General features: G+C 45.0%; 1 protein-coding gene across 3 annotated transcripts in view; it reads left to right on the top strand.

Moving 5' to 3' along the window:
- slgA (proline dehydrogenase slgA) overlaps nt 1–19,613 on the top strand; it is a 351,644-nt gene that overhangs the window by 186,427 nt on the left and 145,604 nt on the right. For all 3 annotated transcript variants that reach the window (XM_037419347.2, XM_075891047.1, XM_037419352.2), the window contains exons 3-4: nt 163–209; nt 2,456–2,602. In XM_037419347.2, coding sequence (XP_037275244.1) covers nt 163–209; nt 2,456–2,602 — 194 coding nt within the window. The remainder of the gene's footprint in view (nt 1–162; nt 210–2,455; nt 2,603–19,613) is intronic.

Genomic DNA, 19,613 nt, shown 5'->3' with positions numbered 1-19,613 from the left:
TATCTGTGTGCACTAGGAAAAGTAGATATTATACACAGCTAAAATATTTTGTTGGAGCTTGTGTTTGCAGTGCATTCAACAACACTGTGATCATGCACACTTGTGTTTGAATCTTACTACTGAGAAATATATTGAGTAACTCCTTAGTGATTGTGTGTACAGGTCTTGCAGTTCACAAGCACAAGTCAAAGAGGACAAACAGGCATCAGGTGAGCCACCTGTGCTTTTTAAAGTGCACTATGACAAGTGCTTTCATCTCAACACACAACAGATGATCTGTTCTCTCACTTGTCTCATCTGTGCTTCATTATGTTCTAATTATGCCTGCTCCCACAAGTCGGCAAAACCTGTGGAGCTCTCTTAAACTCACTTGTTGAATACATTTTGCGCTTTGAACACACTTGGACCGAGACTCGCCAGTTTCCTGAAGCTGGACTCGCGCGAACTCACACTCATGAAAGTTTTCTTCGACCGGACTCATTTGAACTCACACTCACTCAAATATTACTCATCTGGACTCACTCAGACTCATGGCAAGATATAAGTTTGAATGAGACCGAGTGAGTCGACTCATGGAAACTCTTATATTAAACTCATCCTAGGATTCGCTTTTTTGACCATAGTGTCAATGTTCCTTAACACTGATATCTAAGGTGATCGGTCCTCTTCATGGCGCCTTTTAATATAGTACAGTTGAATATGAGTTGAGTGGTTGTAAACCAATTAGGACATTTTTATTGAAAGAATTGACAACCTAGATATATTTATCAAAATTTTTCTGAAAGAGTAGCCAGGGAAAGTCATAGCACCCCTTCTCCAACGTAATTTGCACTTCTGATCAATAAATGTTGAAATGGTGTATGAATGGTACTGTTTTGGAATGTGTGTGTGGAGGACATGAGTATAAATGTGAGTCCAGGTAAGGCTGATACGTAGTAATGCTAAAGATGAAATGAGTAAATAGGACTGTAGATCAAAAAAAAAAAAAAAAGTGGGATTCACTCAGACTCACTAAAAAAAATGTATTGTGAAATACATCTGTTTGGCAGTCATAGTCTTGTAGTATTTTTTTAGTGATGAGAGCATGTGATTCGCTTATTTACAGGCTGAATGAAATTAACCTTTTTTCCTATTCCTATTTTATTATGGGGATTGCAGCATGATGCCGCTATTCTGGAGGTTTCAGTTCAGCCTTTTCCACTAGCCTACTTACCGATGTGCGCCAGCTGTACATAATAAAAATAAAATGTACTGTTTTTTTTTTAACACTTTCCAAGTGGACCATGTTCTTTTTGTGTGAGAATCCCATACTATCGATGCGTTTTCGCCTGAGGGTCCCATACTATCCTGAGTTTGCTCACCTATGGTCATAGTTCATGAGCTGAGAATGACTATTGTATGTGCACTAAGCCATCCTTACTTTTTGGTGGATTTGCTTTGCGCAAGTAGACTCACTTGTTAATGTTAGCCCTAGGTATGCATAGTCTTCTACTGACTTCAGTAATCTATCACAATTTGTTTATTTTCTCGACACTGCAGATCTTGTCATTTACAGATCTCGTTGTTTTACAGCTTCAAAGTCACTCATAACTAAGAGGTCACAGATTGCCCCAATCTGCTAGCGGCTTGCCTCAGCTGTTTTTCATTTCACAATGCCATGCAGCCATGTGCATGAAAAAAGATAGGGGCAGAGGTAGAACCCCCCTTCCCCTCCTTGGTTGCCTTAGAGGGAGGGGCACAAAAGCTGCCCCTATACGTTGACCTAATAGGGGCAAGGGGAGGGCATTGTGGTAAACCTTAGCCTCCCCCCCAAAGGGCAACCCTGTGCATGCCTATGTATACCAGCCAGAAGCGTAGCCAGGGGGTAGCACACCGAACCTGTGCCCCCCTCCCTAAAATGTTTTTTGCCACGCCATTGAAAGTGAAAAATGACCATTTAAATAGGGTGCCCTCCTCAAAATCTAAATGTTGCCCCCCCCCCCCCCCCCTAAAAAAAATATTATGGCTATGTGTCTGATAACAGCATGTTTTGTGAGCCTTGCAAGCTTGTATTTTTAAATACATCACGTGGAAGACTACTGCTCAGTTGGATTTAGGTTTAATTTTCAAACTTTGTTTCTTAACTAAAATTATTTGTTCACTTGTCTGAGCATTGGTCTGATCAGACGCTTGACAGAAGTGTACTGTTATCATAAGATTGTCATTACTATGACATGATTAAAAGATGATTATACTTGGTCTTTACTGCTTGAAGAAAATAATGGCTAGGCCTATCTTTGTCATCATATCAAGTTTCTGGTACTCAAAATGCAATAATTTACGACCCATAAAGGTGTTTGGTAATGGCTTGTCCCAGAGCCTTCGATGAAAGAGCTGCTGCTGTCACATATACATCTGTGGGGGTAAACTTGAAACCCAGTTTCCCTCACCCACCCACAGTGTAATGGATGTGCAGGTGGCCACCTTCGTCAGTTCCAGCCCAGTGAGCAGTTTGCTGACCGGCGACACCCTCACGTGATGGCACGCACATACTTCTACTTGAACGAAGCACAATGCGAGAAGAACATGGACACCTTTCTTGAGTGCATTGATGCTGTAGCAGGTGAGTGCGACCCTCGTCATTTCGTGCCGTGCTTGTACAAATCCAGGTGCTTGGAGCTTCAGATCAGTCACTCTGAGGCATCTGATTTCAGGAGAAGGCCAAAATAAAGATTGGCATTAAGAAGTGTTGAGATATCCGCATTTCTCCACGAAAGCTAAGTCTTTCACGAAGCTCAGGCTGAGTGAGCCAAGTGGGCTGGTCGTTTCGTGCCTAGTGTAGGAGGTCGAATGATCTCATTTTGGTAAGATCTGTGCATAATCATACCAGCTTTGTTAGAACATATTTAGAGTCATTGAATATTATTAAGTGTAAAGCAGCTCTTTGACTAGCCCTCCCCTAGGAGAACCAGCCAAAGTCCTTCCCCTAGCCCCTCCTCCTGGGGGGGCTAGCCTGTATAATGCTGTCTCTGCATGCATCCGTATGAACGGGCTGCGACGTGCTTCTTTCGCTGCAGGTGTTGGAGCGGTGCGAAGTAGGTCACACTTATCTCACAGTCGCGCTGACGCCACTCTCTCTCTCGCCTGCCGTGCGCTCGACGCAGCGCCCGCAGCTGCCACCTCGTCCGTTTGCTCGGTACACCGCTGCGACTCTTCGGTTCGCGAGCAATAAATCTGATTCGCACCTAATGTATCTATTGAAACGTGTCTGTACATGTAACCTCTGTCTTGTTTCACCCTCTCTACCGCTCGCAATGCTCAAGCGCACATCGAGTGGTAACACTCATTCGGCTTGTTTATCTGCAATGGAAAGGATGCTGGCAGACAATGCTCCTTCGCCCGCCGAAAAATCCGCCGAAGTGATTAGGCATAACCCGGCTCTCGCCAGCATTGCGGGAGTTAGCGAAGCCGATCACATTTGCGAATGGCGACGTCGCGTCTGCAACACCGCAGTACCCGCCCCGCGTTAGCACCGTTCAACCCGTGATGCCACCCGTGCGCAACGCTGCTGCTTCACATCTCGTCAGGGTTCCCTTTCAGAAGATGGTGTGAATTTCATTCATGTTTGCCTATGCTGTTGCGGACTCCAAGTTTCGCGGGTTTCATTCTGGTAGCGGGCCCCCGTCCTAGGACTCATCGTCGAACAAGGTAGATGAGGCGCTCGTTAGAACGACAATTTATTTACTTGGTTAGTAACTGAGAATACGAAAGGAAATGATCAAGTTATCAAGTATGAACTAGAAGTTAAGAACTGAACAGGAGAACTCTTGTACTGAGAATATACAAAAATCTTCCCTTTTATAGCGCCGCATTGCTAACCTTGGGTGCATTGTCTGCAGCTTCAGCCAATACGGCGCTCTATGATCTAGGTGCTCCACTATCGAAGGCAGGGAAACACACCACACAATGCACGTGGAAAGGGCACAGTCTACACTATCCCCAAATATGGTCACAAATGCACTGCACCAGCGTTTTGCACACGTCACCAAGATTTTGCGCACGTCTGATGATCTTAGATGACCTTGGTTTCCAAGAACTCTTCTGGCAGTTGGGCGAGGTTCGAAAAAACCGGCTCCCGGTACACGTGCCGAACCTGCCTGACTGCGTTCGGGTAGGCCAATGTAGTGGCCTGACAGTTTCTCGTCAAAACATGCCACTCCATTCAGCCGATCCTACGGAGAGAGGGGAAAAGAGGAGTGGTCGACTAATCCGTCGTCGTCAAGGTGCTGAGGCGTGCTCCCGCAAGAGCTGCAGAAGATAGTACTTTTTTCCTTTCCTTTAACCGCACATTCAATCCCTCGTTGTTTGCTTGAAGGTGTGGCTTAACTGCGAATCTTGGGACTTTGCTTCTCCTCGCAAGGGGCAGCTTCAACCGGCATGGGTTTTAGCTTTCAGTCCAAACTGAAAATACAACGCTGGTTCCGGTCTCTCCAGATCCACGGTGACCTTAAAAATGGCCCAGCTGCTTTGTTTGCCTCGAAAGCCTTGCATAGAGTCGAGTTCACAATGACCTTTCTTGGCTTGTGCGTTTTCTTTGCGTGAACTGTTCTTTTACCACTTGTTCACATTTTGCTGAGAAGAAATCGGCCCGTTTGACGGCACATCTTTGCTTGGAATGCGTCGAAATATTTTCGTCCAGTTCACAAAAGCCAAAAAACTTCAACAATGATGACTGTCATAACAAGACACATGACTACATGTTCGATAATAAAGTCATAGTTCTCAAAAGTTCACTACTGGAGTATGCACTGCTCATAAAACTGCCGACAACTTTGTGTCATACATTTCTATGGCTTATACTTTTGGTCAGAACTCCAACATTTTGAGATGCAGTGTAAAAAGTGTGTTGGATTTAAAGCTGGACTAGTTGGTGACAGTACTTGAACATTAGGCGCTCACAATGAAAAATATAGGCACAATAAAATTTTACCCGAATGCAAATGATTTTAAGCGAAGATGTGCACGACCTCTAAGAATGACCGAAGAACAAGAAAATAATTTTCGCTATGCCGGCACACAGGTGCCAACATTTGAACATGGCCGTGCAATGGTCCCATAAGTCTACTGGCAATCTATGAGTATTGCTGTTATTAACAAGCCCGCTGCTCATGAGGATGTTCTATAGTCACTGTAGCTTACACACACGTCACATATATTTAAATGGACACGAACAACAATACTTAGTAGCAGAAATAATGATTTAATAGTGGGCTACTTAGTCTGCTGGCCGAAGTTTGAATAAGACACCTCAAAACGTGCAAATTATAAATTCAAGAGAGATGATAATTTATTTCACAAAGTTACATTTTTTTACATGAGGACTGTGAAGCACAGTGCTGCTGTTTTTTTCCTATACAATGAAATTAATATAATTATAAAGGCAGGCTGTTCCAACACTACCCAGTACACTATTGCTCATTTGAAGAGTGCAAGTTCTAAAAAACTTGGTCGGAGATCACGTAGAATGTCTAAGAATCATTGTATAAATTGTAGTAACAGTAGCAAACAACCACCATCTTAAGATTCTTTGATTCAAAATTGTGCCTCTTGTCACTTAGAATCTGTTTGTATGCTCAGAATGAACGTTTGACGTCCACAGATGTTGTTAGAGCGTATTTGTACTTGGGAGCATTCGATGGCTTCACCGACACTGGGATTGTTGAGTGCTCATCAGCAAGGACTCCTGAAACTTCTTTAAAAACAGAAAATCCTTCGTTCTTGTCTAAGACCAACTTCAACTTTGCACGCAATATTTCGGCAACCGGGCCTCCAGGAACGGCGGCGATTTTTCACTGCACATCGAGAATGAGCCTAATGCTCGTAATTAGACGCTCTCCTGAACTTTCAAGTTTCTAGATTGTGTTGGCGAGAAATGTGAAGTTGGTGCACAAGTACGCGAGATCTCCTTGCAAGCTATCTACCGAGAGGACAGCTTGAGCCTTCTTTACAGCTGCACTCCTATCCCCTGAGAAGCTGTCAATCACAACCTTAATGTCCACAAAATGGGAGCTATAGTACTCCACAGCTTCAAGCCATGTTTTCCCCAACGTGTCATGATGGGCTCTGGTGGAAGGGGAACATCCGGCAACTTTTCCTTGAATGACCGAACGCGAGGGGGTGCCTTCAAAAACACGGCCTTGATTGAAGCAATAAGCTCCTTGACCTCAATGAAGTGCTTCCTTAGTTCTTTACAAACACGGTGGAGTGCATGCGCTAAGCATGTGACATGCATCACCTGGGGGTAGAAGGCCCTCAGCAGATGAGCTGTTTTATGCATGTAGGCTGCGGCATATGTATAGAGCAGCAAAACCTTGTTGTCGTCGACCCCTGCAAGGTACAGAACCTTCAGGGATTCATTTACAAGGTAGGCTATTGACTCCCCGTTTGTTCTCTCCAAAAGCTTCGAACACACAAGGAAGGCCTTTGTCTTCTCATGAGCTGCCAGCTTCCCAGCTAGAAAGTGAGCGACAAAGCACCCCTTCATGGCTGTTGTTTCGTCTACGGAAATCAGAATGCAGTATTCGCAGATCTCCTCTCTGATTCTCTTCATTGTTTCTTCATACAAAGGCCGGAGGTGGTTTTTACGCAGCGTCGACTCCGATGTGACGTTTTGCTTGCAATATTTTTTACAAGAATTTTTTTCAGCACAGAATTTTCAATTTTGGTCTAAGGAATGTTTGCAGCCACTAGAGCCTCACACAAGTCGGCGTTGAATGCATTCGGGCTGTCATCTTTGAAGGATGTTGTTAAAAAGGACTGTTTCGTTGTCGAGGGCTGGTTGTGCTTAACATTTGTCAGGTGAATTTCTGTCTTCTCCTGCTGTGCCAGATGGTACTCTTTCTCGCAAGCAATCTGCGCAAAAGCATTAGATTTCTTAAATACAAAACGTATATTCCATCTATTAAAATGCTATATACTATAGGCATCCTGACATGCTAGCACAAGATGAATCACTGCTATAAGCATCATTAAAATTTTCAACTTATATAGTGAAGTGCCTAAATCTCTACCGCATCCCATTTGTTTGTAGAACTGAACTTGAACAAATAACTGCCACGCGCATCATACTATCACAATGTGCTTAAAGTGGAAGAAGCTCCCCTTGCATGGACGTAGTAATTATTTCACTCAGCACATGCACAGTTTGTGATGTCAATTTGCTAAACTTCTTTATTTAATAATTTAATTTGCATGCACAGATACACAAAGAACCAAAGCAAAATAAGCAGACAGCAAGCTGGTAACTACCAGTTAGAAGAGCACAACGCTGGCTTACTCTTTGGGGTAGAGGGATGAGACAGAGCAAAGAAAGATAAGTTGAGAGAAAGATGAATGGAGCGGAAAGTAAACAAGAAAAAAGATAAAAACATAGACAGGCATACGTAAACACGAAAAAAAGTGCCTATAATTGGGTGGCAAGTATAAAAACACCTCGGCTAAGGATAAGGCACCGTAATTCAATTAGGTACTGATTTGGAGCAGGGTACATCAGAAATCTTGGCTAACATCCTCATGTATTTAGCCGGGCAGCAACCTGGTGGACCTCGTGTTAACGAATAGTTGGTGCACAGCAAAAAACATGACCCATGCATCAGAACTATTTTTATGAAACGTCATCTTTCAGTATCAACTGATTAATTGGTCGTTCAATCTACAAATATCTAAATGTTCCCCTTATGCAGCACACATGTATGGACATACTCTTGTAACTCACTACAAGAACGTTTATGAGACATTTCGGGTCATTAATCTCAATCGTATTAAAAATTTAGAACTTCACCAACAAAGAGATCACGCAAAATAAGCAATATTTGAACAAAAGCAGGCTCCCAAAAAGTGCCGTTTGCACATTTCAAAATAATACAAAGGACTTTCTTTTGTTAGCACTAGGAGCAACACAGGCGAAAATCAACGATAGCAAATTCTAATCACGACAGCTAGATGCCAACGAACGCGACGCAATGGATGACTTCGTAGTTTCGGATAACAAATGAAGGACTCATGCTACGTAAAAGCACGTCGGCTCACCTTTTTTCCGCATGGTTCGCAAAAGATGGTTTCTCCATTTATCTTGTACCATGGCGAGTTATGCGTCCACTGTCGGATTAACACGCTCCTTGGTGTCTTCCTTTTTGGCATGGCTGAGAAGCGCAAAACTGTCGCAGATGTCCACACCGCTCAAAGTGAAATGCCTTCTACTGACGTGGTCGAATCGCGTAGAGCCAATGTTTACCATCGCAGTGAACACCTAAAGCAGTAAATCAACAACAAAACAAAAGCTGCACGCACATCACATTTTGTTGCGATAGCAATTATATGGACCCTCTCAACATGTTTTCGCCACATGCAGTGTCAAGTTAAGTGTAAAGTATAAATGGATAGGATGCTCTACCTTTGCGAGTGGGGGCTGGGCGACGACCACGGTGGAAGCAGAGATGAAACGAGCCGGCGGTTTCTATAGCACAAAGGGCGTATATGATAGCATCATCCCGCTTGCGAGAACTGTGAGCAGATTGATTTTCAACCAGAAAAGAAAGGTGCCGCCCATTTTTGCTTTGCCGAAAGACCATAAACGCCGGGTGATGGGGTTGTGAAGGGGCTGTCATTGTTGAAGCAGAAAGCATGATCTTTGGAGGAATTGACATTCTGGCAAGTTGGAATTGGTTATGCACATTGGAAGGGCAAGTGCGAAAACAAGGGCACAAGAAGTACTACAGATCACACGCCTCGGGGATAGTTGCTGGCGGTATTCTTGTAAAGCGCAACTGCTACTGAAAGCTTTAATACTCTCAATTTATGGGCTTTACGAATGCCTCTCCGTCTGGGGAGGCACAGAAAATCACTTCGCAAGGGGTTGTCTGTGTTAATCAAATATATTTCGCGTGTCTCTTACACACCCTTTTTTCATAAACGTCTTATCATAAAATTGTCAAGGTCCTTGTTGTGTTGCTTGTGGTGTTTTGTCACTGAACTGTTGCCTGTTGATGTGTGCCAGAATGCAAGAAATAAAAGACCCATTAATCCGACGAGTTTTTGCATAGCGTAGAGTGAATGCCATGAAGCATAACTAAGGAATATTTCTTCGGCAGTAAGGTGGCTAAGGAAGCATTTAAAGTCTCACTGTAGAGAGCTCAGCTGAGGTGGCATACTTACGGCTACCTAGGCGAGTAGTTACTAATCCTAAATTTGATCGGGGCAATGTATTCACACCTAGCAACTTGTATTAATATTGTCGCGATACTGAAGCACACAGGCTTCTAAAACAAACTTAGGGCAAACTTGTGCCCACAAGTTAAGGTAACTGTGAGAAAAACTGCGAGTCCATTGAACCACAAAGAAATCCCAGAGCACTTCTTCCTTTTCTTCACTAGAAGCCCGAGCGCGTGACACATGCGGGCTTGGTCTGGCCATGTGCTCGTCCTACCAGGGTCTCTGTGCGGCATGGTGAGGGGTGCTCAATTTGGATGCGGCCAATATATCGCGGCAATATTTTCTCCCATCACCTTTCTAAGTTCTCTCGCTAAGCAGTGAACAAAAGTGACATCTACTTAGAAGAAACACTTCTTGTGAACAGCTCAGTCACTTTTGTTAAGTAGTGGCTGTAATGGCTCGAAACCAGGTCGCGAAGAATGCACTGTATTAGCTCATTCTGGCCCAATACCAACATTCTCCATATTTATGAAATCCTTGGAGGCAGCTTTTAAATTTTACTCTATCTATTGGTAACAGATTGCACAACTCCCGTGCCTGTACAACCTAAGCACAAAAAGTGGCCGCTGGATGGCTGCTGGTTGGCCGCTGCGTGAAGTGTGCGGATCTAACCAAAGCAGCGATTCTGCCCAAGTACTCCTGTCGTGTAGCCAACATGCCAAGATGCCTCTGTGTCATGCCAATGCAAAGGTGCACATGGTGGCCGATGCAACTCATCTCACTGCTGCTAGTGCTTGATTTTTGGTAGTTGGTTGAGCCGGAAAAGGGGGATATACCGCTATGGGTAAAGCTAAAGGGCCAAGCTAACCCCATAGAGTACTGAACAAAGTGACCCGGTAACATAAATGATGGTCTCAAACTACACGCGGCAGCAAAACTTAAGGCTAAATAATGTTAATACAGTTAAACCTCGTTATAACCAAATTGGAGGGCCGCCGCTATTTGCTCGTTATAACCAATATTTCGTTATAGCCGTAGCGGACATTTACTGCAAATATTATGCACTGTACTTACCCCTAAAAAATAGCGGGCGAAATAGCATCCCGCCGCACGGTGGCATGCAACAAAATAACCGCATTCCCAAATAAAAAGAAAAAAAGTCATGCACCTGTTTTAATGCACTTCAAAATACACAGCTTGCATTTCAGGCAGACTTAGCTGCAAAGAAGTCCGTAATTGGACGTTGATGCATCTTCCTGATGCGAACGATGGCTTGCTCAGCTGCGGCCGCAATATTCAAGCCATCTTCGCTGCCCTCGTGAGCGCCGAAGTAGCGGCTCAGTACGTCCACCGCGTCTAATGCTTCCGACGCCGTCGGCACGTTTGTCTCCTGTTCGTCGACAGAGTCATCGTCACTGGTTTCGTTACGATCACTGACAGCGCGCACAATATCGTCATCCAGGAGCTGCTCCGTTGCCACCACTTCCAAGTCTCCACTCACATAGTCGCAAAACGACTCGCTGTCAGGCACGACACCGGCGTCACGGACTGCCGTCCATGATGCAGCGACTTCGTCTGATGTGGCAAAACCGCCCAGCACAGTGGGCTCGTCTGATGGCTCATCGCTGGCATCCAGGCTTTGCGATTGGCTACGTACTTGACTGGGAGCTGCCTCTTCCCCTTAAAGCAGCGAGGGGATGCACTTTTGCCAATTACGAAAATTGGCAGCTTCTCAGAGCCAGTCATGTTTGCACAAAGTAGCGCAGTGATCCGCAGCTTACTTTGTTTGCCGCCATGGCGTGGCTCGCCTTTGAGGGCTAACGTCTTGTGCGGCAACATCTTGAAAAAAAGAGAGCGGTTTCGTCCGCGCTAAAAATATCCTCCGCGCTGTATTTTTCTAGCTGCCGCACGATGTTTTCTTTCGCCCACTTGGTAGCCTCTGCTTTGTCGACAGATTGCGATTCGCCGCAGACCGCTCTCTCGACAATGTCGTGGCGCTCCTTGAAGCGTTGGAGCCAACCCGAGCTTGCTACGAAGTTGTCATAGCACATGATGCAGGCAAAGTCTCTCGCTTTTCTTTGCAGCAAGGCGCCGCTCACCGGCAGATTCACGGCCCGCGTGTCCAAGAACCATTTAAAAACGGCCCTTTCGACCGCTTCAAAGGCAGGTGCCCTCATCCTCTTAGCGCTTCCTTTCACGCCACGTGCAACAGCGTCGATGATGGACTCCTGCTTGCTCAAGATAGTTGACAGTGTGCTCGTCAATACGCCACAGTCTCTAAAAGTGCCACGATGCCTTTCTTGGTCCCCGATTCGATGGCTCTTATCATAGCCGCCTTCTGATCTAGCGTTATGCGCTTTCGCTTCCCGCCTGGCACATTCATGTTGCTGGAATCACGAGTGCAGCACGATAAAAGATAAGGCAGAAGCGGTCGAAAAAGAGAAGAAACACGCACGCAAAAGCAACGCAGCTCACGCCGGTGAGCGACAACACTTGTAGAGAAGAGGAAGGGGCAGAAGGGGCGCTCTTTTGCGCTGCCCTCTAGGAACCGGTTACTCAAGGGGAAGGGGGTATGTAAGATTAGGAAGCGCGCCTCAGCGCCATGAGAAAGAGGAGAGGGAGAATATAAAGAAGACACAAAAGAAAAGAAAAGGGCGAGACGTTCGCGGAGCTGCGGTGGTAGCCAAGCGGTGCACGTGCAGCGACCTCTTCTCCGGAAACAGCGCGTGCCGTCTGCTTTGCGCGCGTTGCTTTAGGGCGCGTGACGGGAGTTTTGAACTGCTAAATACACTTCTCGCGTTGCGCTCCGTCTCAAATTCGCGTTGTGCACTGTCGTGACATCGGCTCAAAATTTTACTTCCTAACAAAATTTGTTCGTTATATCCCATAACAGGCAAATTTTGCCTCGTTAAAATGAGGTTTTGAATACATTGGTTTGTATGAGGACTTTCAAGGGGAATTAAGATTTGCTCGTTATATCCATTATTTCGTTATATCCCTTCTCGTTATAACGAGGTTTAACTGTACAGGCATCAAATATAAAGAAAGCATTTATAGGCACATATGGGCGCATAGGCACGAACGCCCAAAATAGGCATTTTTAGACACAATAAAAATGTTTTAAATGTACTTTTTAGCCTCTAATTCATGCTCATATATCAAAATGGTGCCATGGGAGAGCAAGGAACAAAATAGGCATTTGCCTATAATCCGGTCTCTACTCATGATGCATCACTGATCACAAGGCACAGTTTTCATGATTTTCCACTGCTCCGTTTTGTAATCTAAACTCTCAAAGTGCGCCTTAAGAGGCATCGCTTCATGCGTGCTGGCTTTGGGCCATGCCTTTAGGCTCAACTCGATTGGTGTTTCGGTTGGGGGCAGTGTGACTTTATTTTTCTTTCTTTTCTTCTTATGCAATAAAACCGACGTCTGTACGTTTGGCGGTTCGTTTGCGTCTATTAGAATTTCTTATCTGCACTGCACGAGTGCCTTACACGAGTCGCGGAGCGGCAATCACAAGACGATATATTATTGGGAGTTCTACATTGACATTGATGACCTATAATGAAAAAAAATAAATAGAACTGGTCAACATGTTCTTTGCTAATGACGCGTCGTTGCTCGCTATGAGAGGTGTCATCAGTATCACTCGCTTATCACTTAGTGCCATACGCACACGCTTTATGAGATAGTCGATGCGGCAAGGTTTCTTGGCTTCCACGCTGCAATCTTGAAGGTGGTCCAGCACGAGGTGGTCGCGAACGACAGTGAAGCGCGCTTTTGTTGTCGCTTAAAAGCTCTTGACGCTATCATGTCAAGCTTTTCTTTAAGCGAAGGACCACTGTTATGTAACTAAGATTCTTGTGCAATCACAATTTTCGAGTTTATTTTTGAGTGGGATGTGTTTTTCTTTTTAAATGTTTCCAGGGAAGCTAGTTTTCCACAAAACCTTTTTTTATTAAATATTATTTCACATGTTTGTTACGGGAACCAGATAGGTCATGTAGTATAAAAAGGGTAGTGCAGTTCATACCTGGCGATAATCTGTTTAAAAAATTGGCCCTGTATCTGCATGTTAATCTGCAAATGTCGTCGAAAGACGATAGTCTTGCATCTGGAGAGATTGAACAAAACGCTTATTTGATGTTCTGCACAAGAAAATCGGTGAATGGTATTCTGGAGGCGCTGCGTTGGAGTGCTTTTGGCATTTTTTTTTTGGAAAAAAAGCGCGTGGCCCTGAAACGGGCGTGCATCTCAGAGGTGATAAGGTGTAGAACGCAAGGCGACGGGTAGGTGCCACCACCGTGTCATCTCAGCAAAGCGTTGGATACACTTCTCTTTTCGTGCAAGCGTTGCATGGTCAGCACCACGTGATAAGTGCTACGCTCCTTAGAATAACTTATGTAGGCCTTTTCTAGTAAAAGACGCACATACAGAATATATACGTGTTGTTATGGTGTCTCAGATATATGTCATAATTGCTTTTAAAGACGATAGCCTTTCTTTGAGACATTCGACGGAAAAATTTTGGTCTGTCTGTCTGTCTGTCTGTCTGTCTGTCTGTCTGTCTGTCTGTCTGTCTGTCTGTCTGTCCGTGTCTGTCTGTCTGTCTGTCCATTTGTCTGTTTGTCCATCCTTAATGGTATCGGGCACTTTAATCGGCGCCAGCAGATATCCCAAACAGACGACCCCATCCGCTGCGCCCACCAATGTTGCTCAAGACTCAGTGTTCAAGATTCAGTGTTCACACCGGCCTTTTGTCAAATGGTTTGTGCAAATGGAGAGTAAAACCACCTTTCTTGTTCGGAGAAACAAAACATAACAAATTCTCACATAAAAAACTGATAGTGCCTTTTGCAGGAATTTCAGAACCACAAGGTTTACACTGCATTAACACATCAACGCCTGCGGAATTCATTCTAGCTGCTTCGTCCTCAAGCGTTCGTGGAGAAACCTGATGTACAATAGATAAAAGCTAACACTTGTTATTCCTGGCCTCCACGGCGAACTTTGGTCCTAATCCAAGGAGATGCTGCACGTCATCGGTTGGTAAACTTCGTCAGGATTGTGGAGTATAGTAGAAGTCATCTGATACATGTTTGCAACGTGTTGCTGAAGAAGCCGGAGCTGAGGCTGCCATAGGAACTCGGTGAACTGGTCCGCGATTTGCATGTGTTCTCAGAACTGTGTTTTAAGTGTGAATACACTTTATAAGCGACCCCAAACCATCCACCGCCGTCGGCGGCGTCCGCAGTCTTCTCTCTATCTTTAAAAGAAAGAGGACTTGGCGGGCCGCAGCGCGACGCTCTACCGAATAAGCCACGGACGCGACGCTGATATCGGTGTCAGTAACGCGCCTTATACCCCCTCCCCCTTCGCTCGCTCCTTTGCTCTCCTCGCTCGCTGCAGCTGCACGCGCACCCCTCTCTCTCGCGCGCCCGCCTTCTCTCTCAGTCTCCCGTCGAGAGCGGGTCGTGCGATGGATGTCCCGGAGGCAACGCTACCATCAACAACGAATGCAGTACAACCGAATGCCAGCACTGCACCCGTCGTTGGAGGTGACAGTACCGCGGTGGTTTCGCCGGCGTTGGAAGACAAGGCGGCGCTGCGAAGGGCTCGTGAGACCGAACGTAAGCGGGTGAAGCGTGCAGCGGATGTCGAACTGCGTGCTCGCGAGGCCGAGTGCAAGCGGGTGAAGCGTGCAGCGGATGCCGAACTGCGCGCTCGCGAGGCCGAGGACAAGCGGGCGAAGCGTGCAGAGGATGCCGAACTTCGCGCTCGCGAGGCCGAGGACAAACGGGCAAAGCGTGCAGTGGATGGTGAACTGCGCGTTCGCGAGGCCGAGATGAGGCGTCAGCATCGAGCCGCGAACGCGGCCCAAGAAGCGGAACGACAACGCAAGCGTCAGGCGGAAAAGGGCGATGAAGGCCGGCGTCAAGACGCCGCTCGCAATCGTCAACGGCGAGTGGACGTTTCCGAAGTCATTCGAGCCAGTGAACGTGCCACGCGGGAGAGGGTGCGAGCCCTGGACTTTGCTCGTCCGGATGCGTCGTGAAGTGTAAATAAATAATACTTCGTATATAATGTATCTGTGTACAAATGTTTCATGACAAACAACACCTAAATTCATTAATTACACTTTAATCATCATCATCAGTAATAAAACTCCCAAGCATTTCTCCGAGGGTGAACATGGTTAAGTGCGAATGCACGGGGTGATGCTATGAGGGGGAGTAAAGTTAAAATCCGTTGGCATTCGCCAGTGAGTCAAGGTAAACTTCCCCGTGTGATCAAATTGCGATTCCCAGGAACCATTACATCATAAAGGCACCATAGTGTGAATAATAAATATAATAGTGCGAATTAATAAATTCCCCTCATAGCATCACCCCGTGCATTCGCACTTAACCATGTTCACCCTTGGGGAAATGCTTGGGAGTTTTATTTGCCGTGTGAAACTCGAAGCTGTTGTGCAACTAGACGACAATATGGCAACGCAAGATCTGAGCATGCTTCAGTGACTCAGCTGTGAGGATCTCCATGAAACGTATCCCGTGTCCTATGGAAAGCTTGACGCCGCCAAAGAGAGCTGTGATGACCTTTGAAAGCACACGGTTGAGGATGCGAAAGCCAAGGGATCGGGCTTTACAAAGGGTTGTGGTGATGAGGGCAACTGTATTGCATGGATTATTGGAGACATGTAGAAAAGAGCCCGTTGAACTAGACATGTAGTTGACTAAGGTTGCACAGCAGGCTTGTTGTTTATCCATAGTATCGGAGATATAGCGCATCCAGAACGGGACAGAGAAGAAGATGACTTCTGTGATGCACGCTACAGATTTGTAGCGTAGTGTGCATCACCGGAGTTATCTACCAGATCCCATTAACGTCTGACGCATGCTATATAGGCCAAACCAGTAGATGCATCAATGATAGGCTCATCGAACACAAGAATGAAGTTGCCAAGGCGCAGCCTTAGCATTTCTTTGGAATTCACTGCAAGGAGTGCAGTTGCCAACCCCTCATAAACACACTAGCACAATTGGAAGGAACACTAACAAAATAACAAGGCTCATGATAGAAGTGCGATTCATGCCCAAGTTTGGTGACACAGGTATTAGCAAGGCATCTGTATCATTATTATTGAAAGAAATGTAATATTTGAGTGTTGCACGATTTGCCTTAGACACACAATATCTGGTTCGTGGATGTGTTTTGTTACGTGCTGTGTTGGAATATATGTATTGTTGATTCTCGGAATAAACTGCATTGTTGAAAGTTAGCGCTGTGTATGTGTGATGTGTCTTCTTCTTCTTTGTCCCGTCCTGGATGCGCTATAGTTCAGGTACTTTGAATAACCAAAAAGCCCATATTTGCAACGGTAGTTATATAGCTTGAGAACGTTGGTGCATGGGAAAAACACACAAAATGAACAGGCATAAGGGAAAAACGAAAAGAATCTTGTTAATCATGCAATGACATTGTGCATGTAAGAATACAAAATAACAAATAAAGTAAACTACACGTGCAGTCAGCTGAAATACTTTTGCCCACTGACCGCTTCGCTCAAGACTATATACAAGCATCTCATGGTTACCAGTGGTTTTTTAGCCATATGTATGCTGCTTTACTCAATAATTTGTCAGCCTTGACTAGCGCTTTATTATGAACAGGACTCATCAGGAAGTTGTAAGGGAAGCAAAAGGAAGCTAGGAACGGTTGTATTACCGCAATACTATTGGCTTATTTTTGCTTCTGAGGTAGTGTACAAGGCTCACTGAGTGCAAAGCTTGATTTAAATTTCGACATTTGAAAGAAAAGGAATACCACATAAAGTTACTTCATTCCACAAGTGTGCAAAAATAAGAAGAGGTATTATAGAAAATACTCTATCACTATCCAGATACGATGATAGTCATATATACCTCTATTCTTGCTGTACAAGTTGCCTGATTTTCACCAGCTGTCTGGACAAAAATTTGGCAAGCCTACAAATGTGAAAGTAATATTAGAGCCAGTTTAGAAAATGGCTCAATTATGAAAGTAAACTTAAAAACAATAAACCACACACACACACGCACGCACACACGCACACACACACACACACACACACACACACACACACACACACACACACACACACACACACTAAAGAGAGAGATCGAGGGAAGTTGTTCGGGAGCCAGCTGTGGTCACTCATGCTCGGGTTTGTTTTTATCTACAGGGATCGCTAAACGTCAGTATCAAACATTTCTGTGAATGCGTGTATAGCTTCAAGCCTTCACCATAAGCAGTGATAACAGTTTCAAATAACTCATTCTTACCTTCAAATATTTTGAGGGTTCTTAGTGCTTAGCATTGGCACTGCTTAGAGCTTCTACAAAAAAATATGCGTGCGAGTAATTACATGAAATGCGATTGTTCCCGCAGCAATGGAGTGCGTTTGAACAAGGCACCAGGCTTACATTTACTGCACTTTCCTCATGAGCTCAATATAGAACATACGCAGATCTTTTTTTTTTCTTTGCTTGCTTAAACTTCACGGTACTGTGACACCGCTCAAAATTTTCCTATTAACTGATGCAGTGTGTCTGTCATCTCTTTAATAAATATAAAAAGATGGCGTGATAGGTAACTCTAGCCATTTTTGTACCACGGGCATATAGCTGATTATCACGTTTGTTTCCGGGTGATCGCTCATAACATGAATGGAGGCACACTTGCTAGTAAGCTGTTATTTATTATTTACTTTGGTTTGTCCTGTTTTTTCTCAAGGTGAAAGCCTTACTGCCTCATCAAACATGGGAATCAACTACCAGCGTCTCGCATCATCAATACGAGTGATGCAAAAAAAAAGATCACGCGATGGTATCAAGTCGTCATTCAGCGTGTCTTATGATGACGTCATCACCTGAAATGGTCAATTTATATTGTGTTGCCTCCGTGTCTCGATCACAGATGCCATGTAAAACCAGGTGACATGCAAAAACCTTTCAATGTTTTTGATCATGACGGCGATGCGATATCACATCATGTGCAGAAAGCTTTCGAGAGGGGGAGGGTCAAGGAAAACAGAAAAACGGGGCCTTCGCCAGCGAGTCGTGTTAGGCGAACGCATAGGGACGTTGTGAGTCCTTTTTTTTTATATTTTAGCAACCTTGTCATTTCTCCAAAATGTATAGGTAATTAAGTCCTAAATCTTCGAATAATGTTGCTGATAACCATGTTTAAATCTCTGGTGGGGAAAAATATCATCAGACCATGTATTGTCAGAATTATTTCTGGTTAATGAAAGTAGTTTTGCATGCCGCACACCACATTATTACCACTAATCATTACGAAAATCGCAAGTATGTCGAGTTAAGGATGCCACCGTTGATACGATAGACCCCGCGCCATTGAAGGTGAAAACACCGCCGTGCCGTAGCCGGCAATTTCGGTACTCGAGCACAGGTCTAGATGAGCTCAAAACGATGCAGGTCATCATCGAGGTTGTCCCTTCGCCTATCAAAGAGTGCCATCAGATTGCATGGGCAAATATGTCTAGGTCTGGGAGTAGGCGAGCCGGCAGAAGCCGATGTAAGGGTACTCGCAGCACTGGCGTCATTGCGTGAACGAGCATTTATCTCTCCTAACGTCAGTTTGAGGTCAAGAATTTTCTTCTAGCGTTCGTGTTGTTCACGCTCTCTCTCTTACTCGCGCTCATGCTTTTCGTGCTCCCCCACTTTCTCACGCTCTTTTTCCATTATTGTTCTTTCTGAATGTTCTCGGAGAACTGAAGGGTCTTCTCCTTGGTCATCCCTACGTCTTTGCGCATGGCCGTCAACTTCTCGTAATCCATCGTGAAACACCCAACGACAGTGTGACTAGGCCGCACAGGGGGAAAATCCTGGCACAGGCTCTCCAATTACTGGCACTATTTGCCTCAAGAGTGCTTGCAAGAGACTGGATTGAGAGAAATAGGAGACGGGCGTGGCAGAACAAACACAGTTTATATAAAGTACGAATGAAGCAAATACACAAAACTTGTATTAAAATACTCAAGAATTGAACTAATACTTTATGTACATACCATACCAGGTAGTCAGGGGCCACTGTGCCTTGTGTTCGCTAGCAAGCTTGAAGGACCCTTCAGGGTGCCTTGCATGGTGAAGCCAGAAACTTGAAAAATTTGATTATGCTGTCATTTACAAGTCCAGACGAAACAGCATGATGCTGACTGCTTGTCCTGTGCACCAGTTGATATGCCATCGCAGGACGATTTAGGCGAAACAGCAAAGCGACCCAGAACTGAAAAGCCTGACAAAGTACTTGGAAGGCAAGATGAGATCGCCGTTGTACCGAAAGCATTCAGGTAAAGATTAGCATCATTTTTCATTAGCATCATTAGCATCATTAGCAAAGTGACTTTCTTGTAATAA

This window comes from Rhipicephalus microplus, chromosome 3 (assembly GCF_043290135.1).
Source record: "Rhipicephalus microplus isolate Deutch F79 chromosome 3, USDA_Rmic, whole genome shotgun sequence".
NCBI classification, from domain to species: domain Eukaryota; kingdom Metazoa; phylum Arthropoda; class Arachnida; order Ixodida; family Ixodidae; genus Rhipicephalus; species Rhipicephalus microplus.
This window is presented reverse-complemented; position numbering and strand designations above follow the sequence as displayed.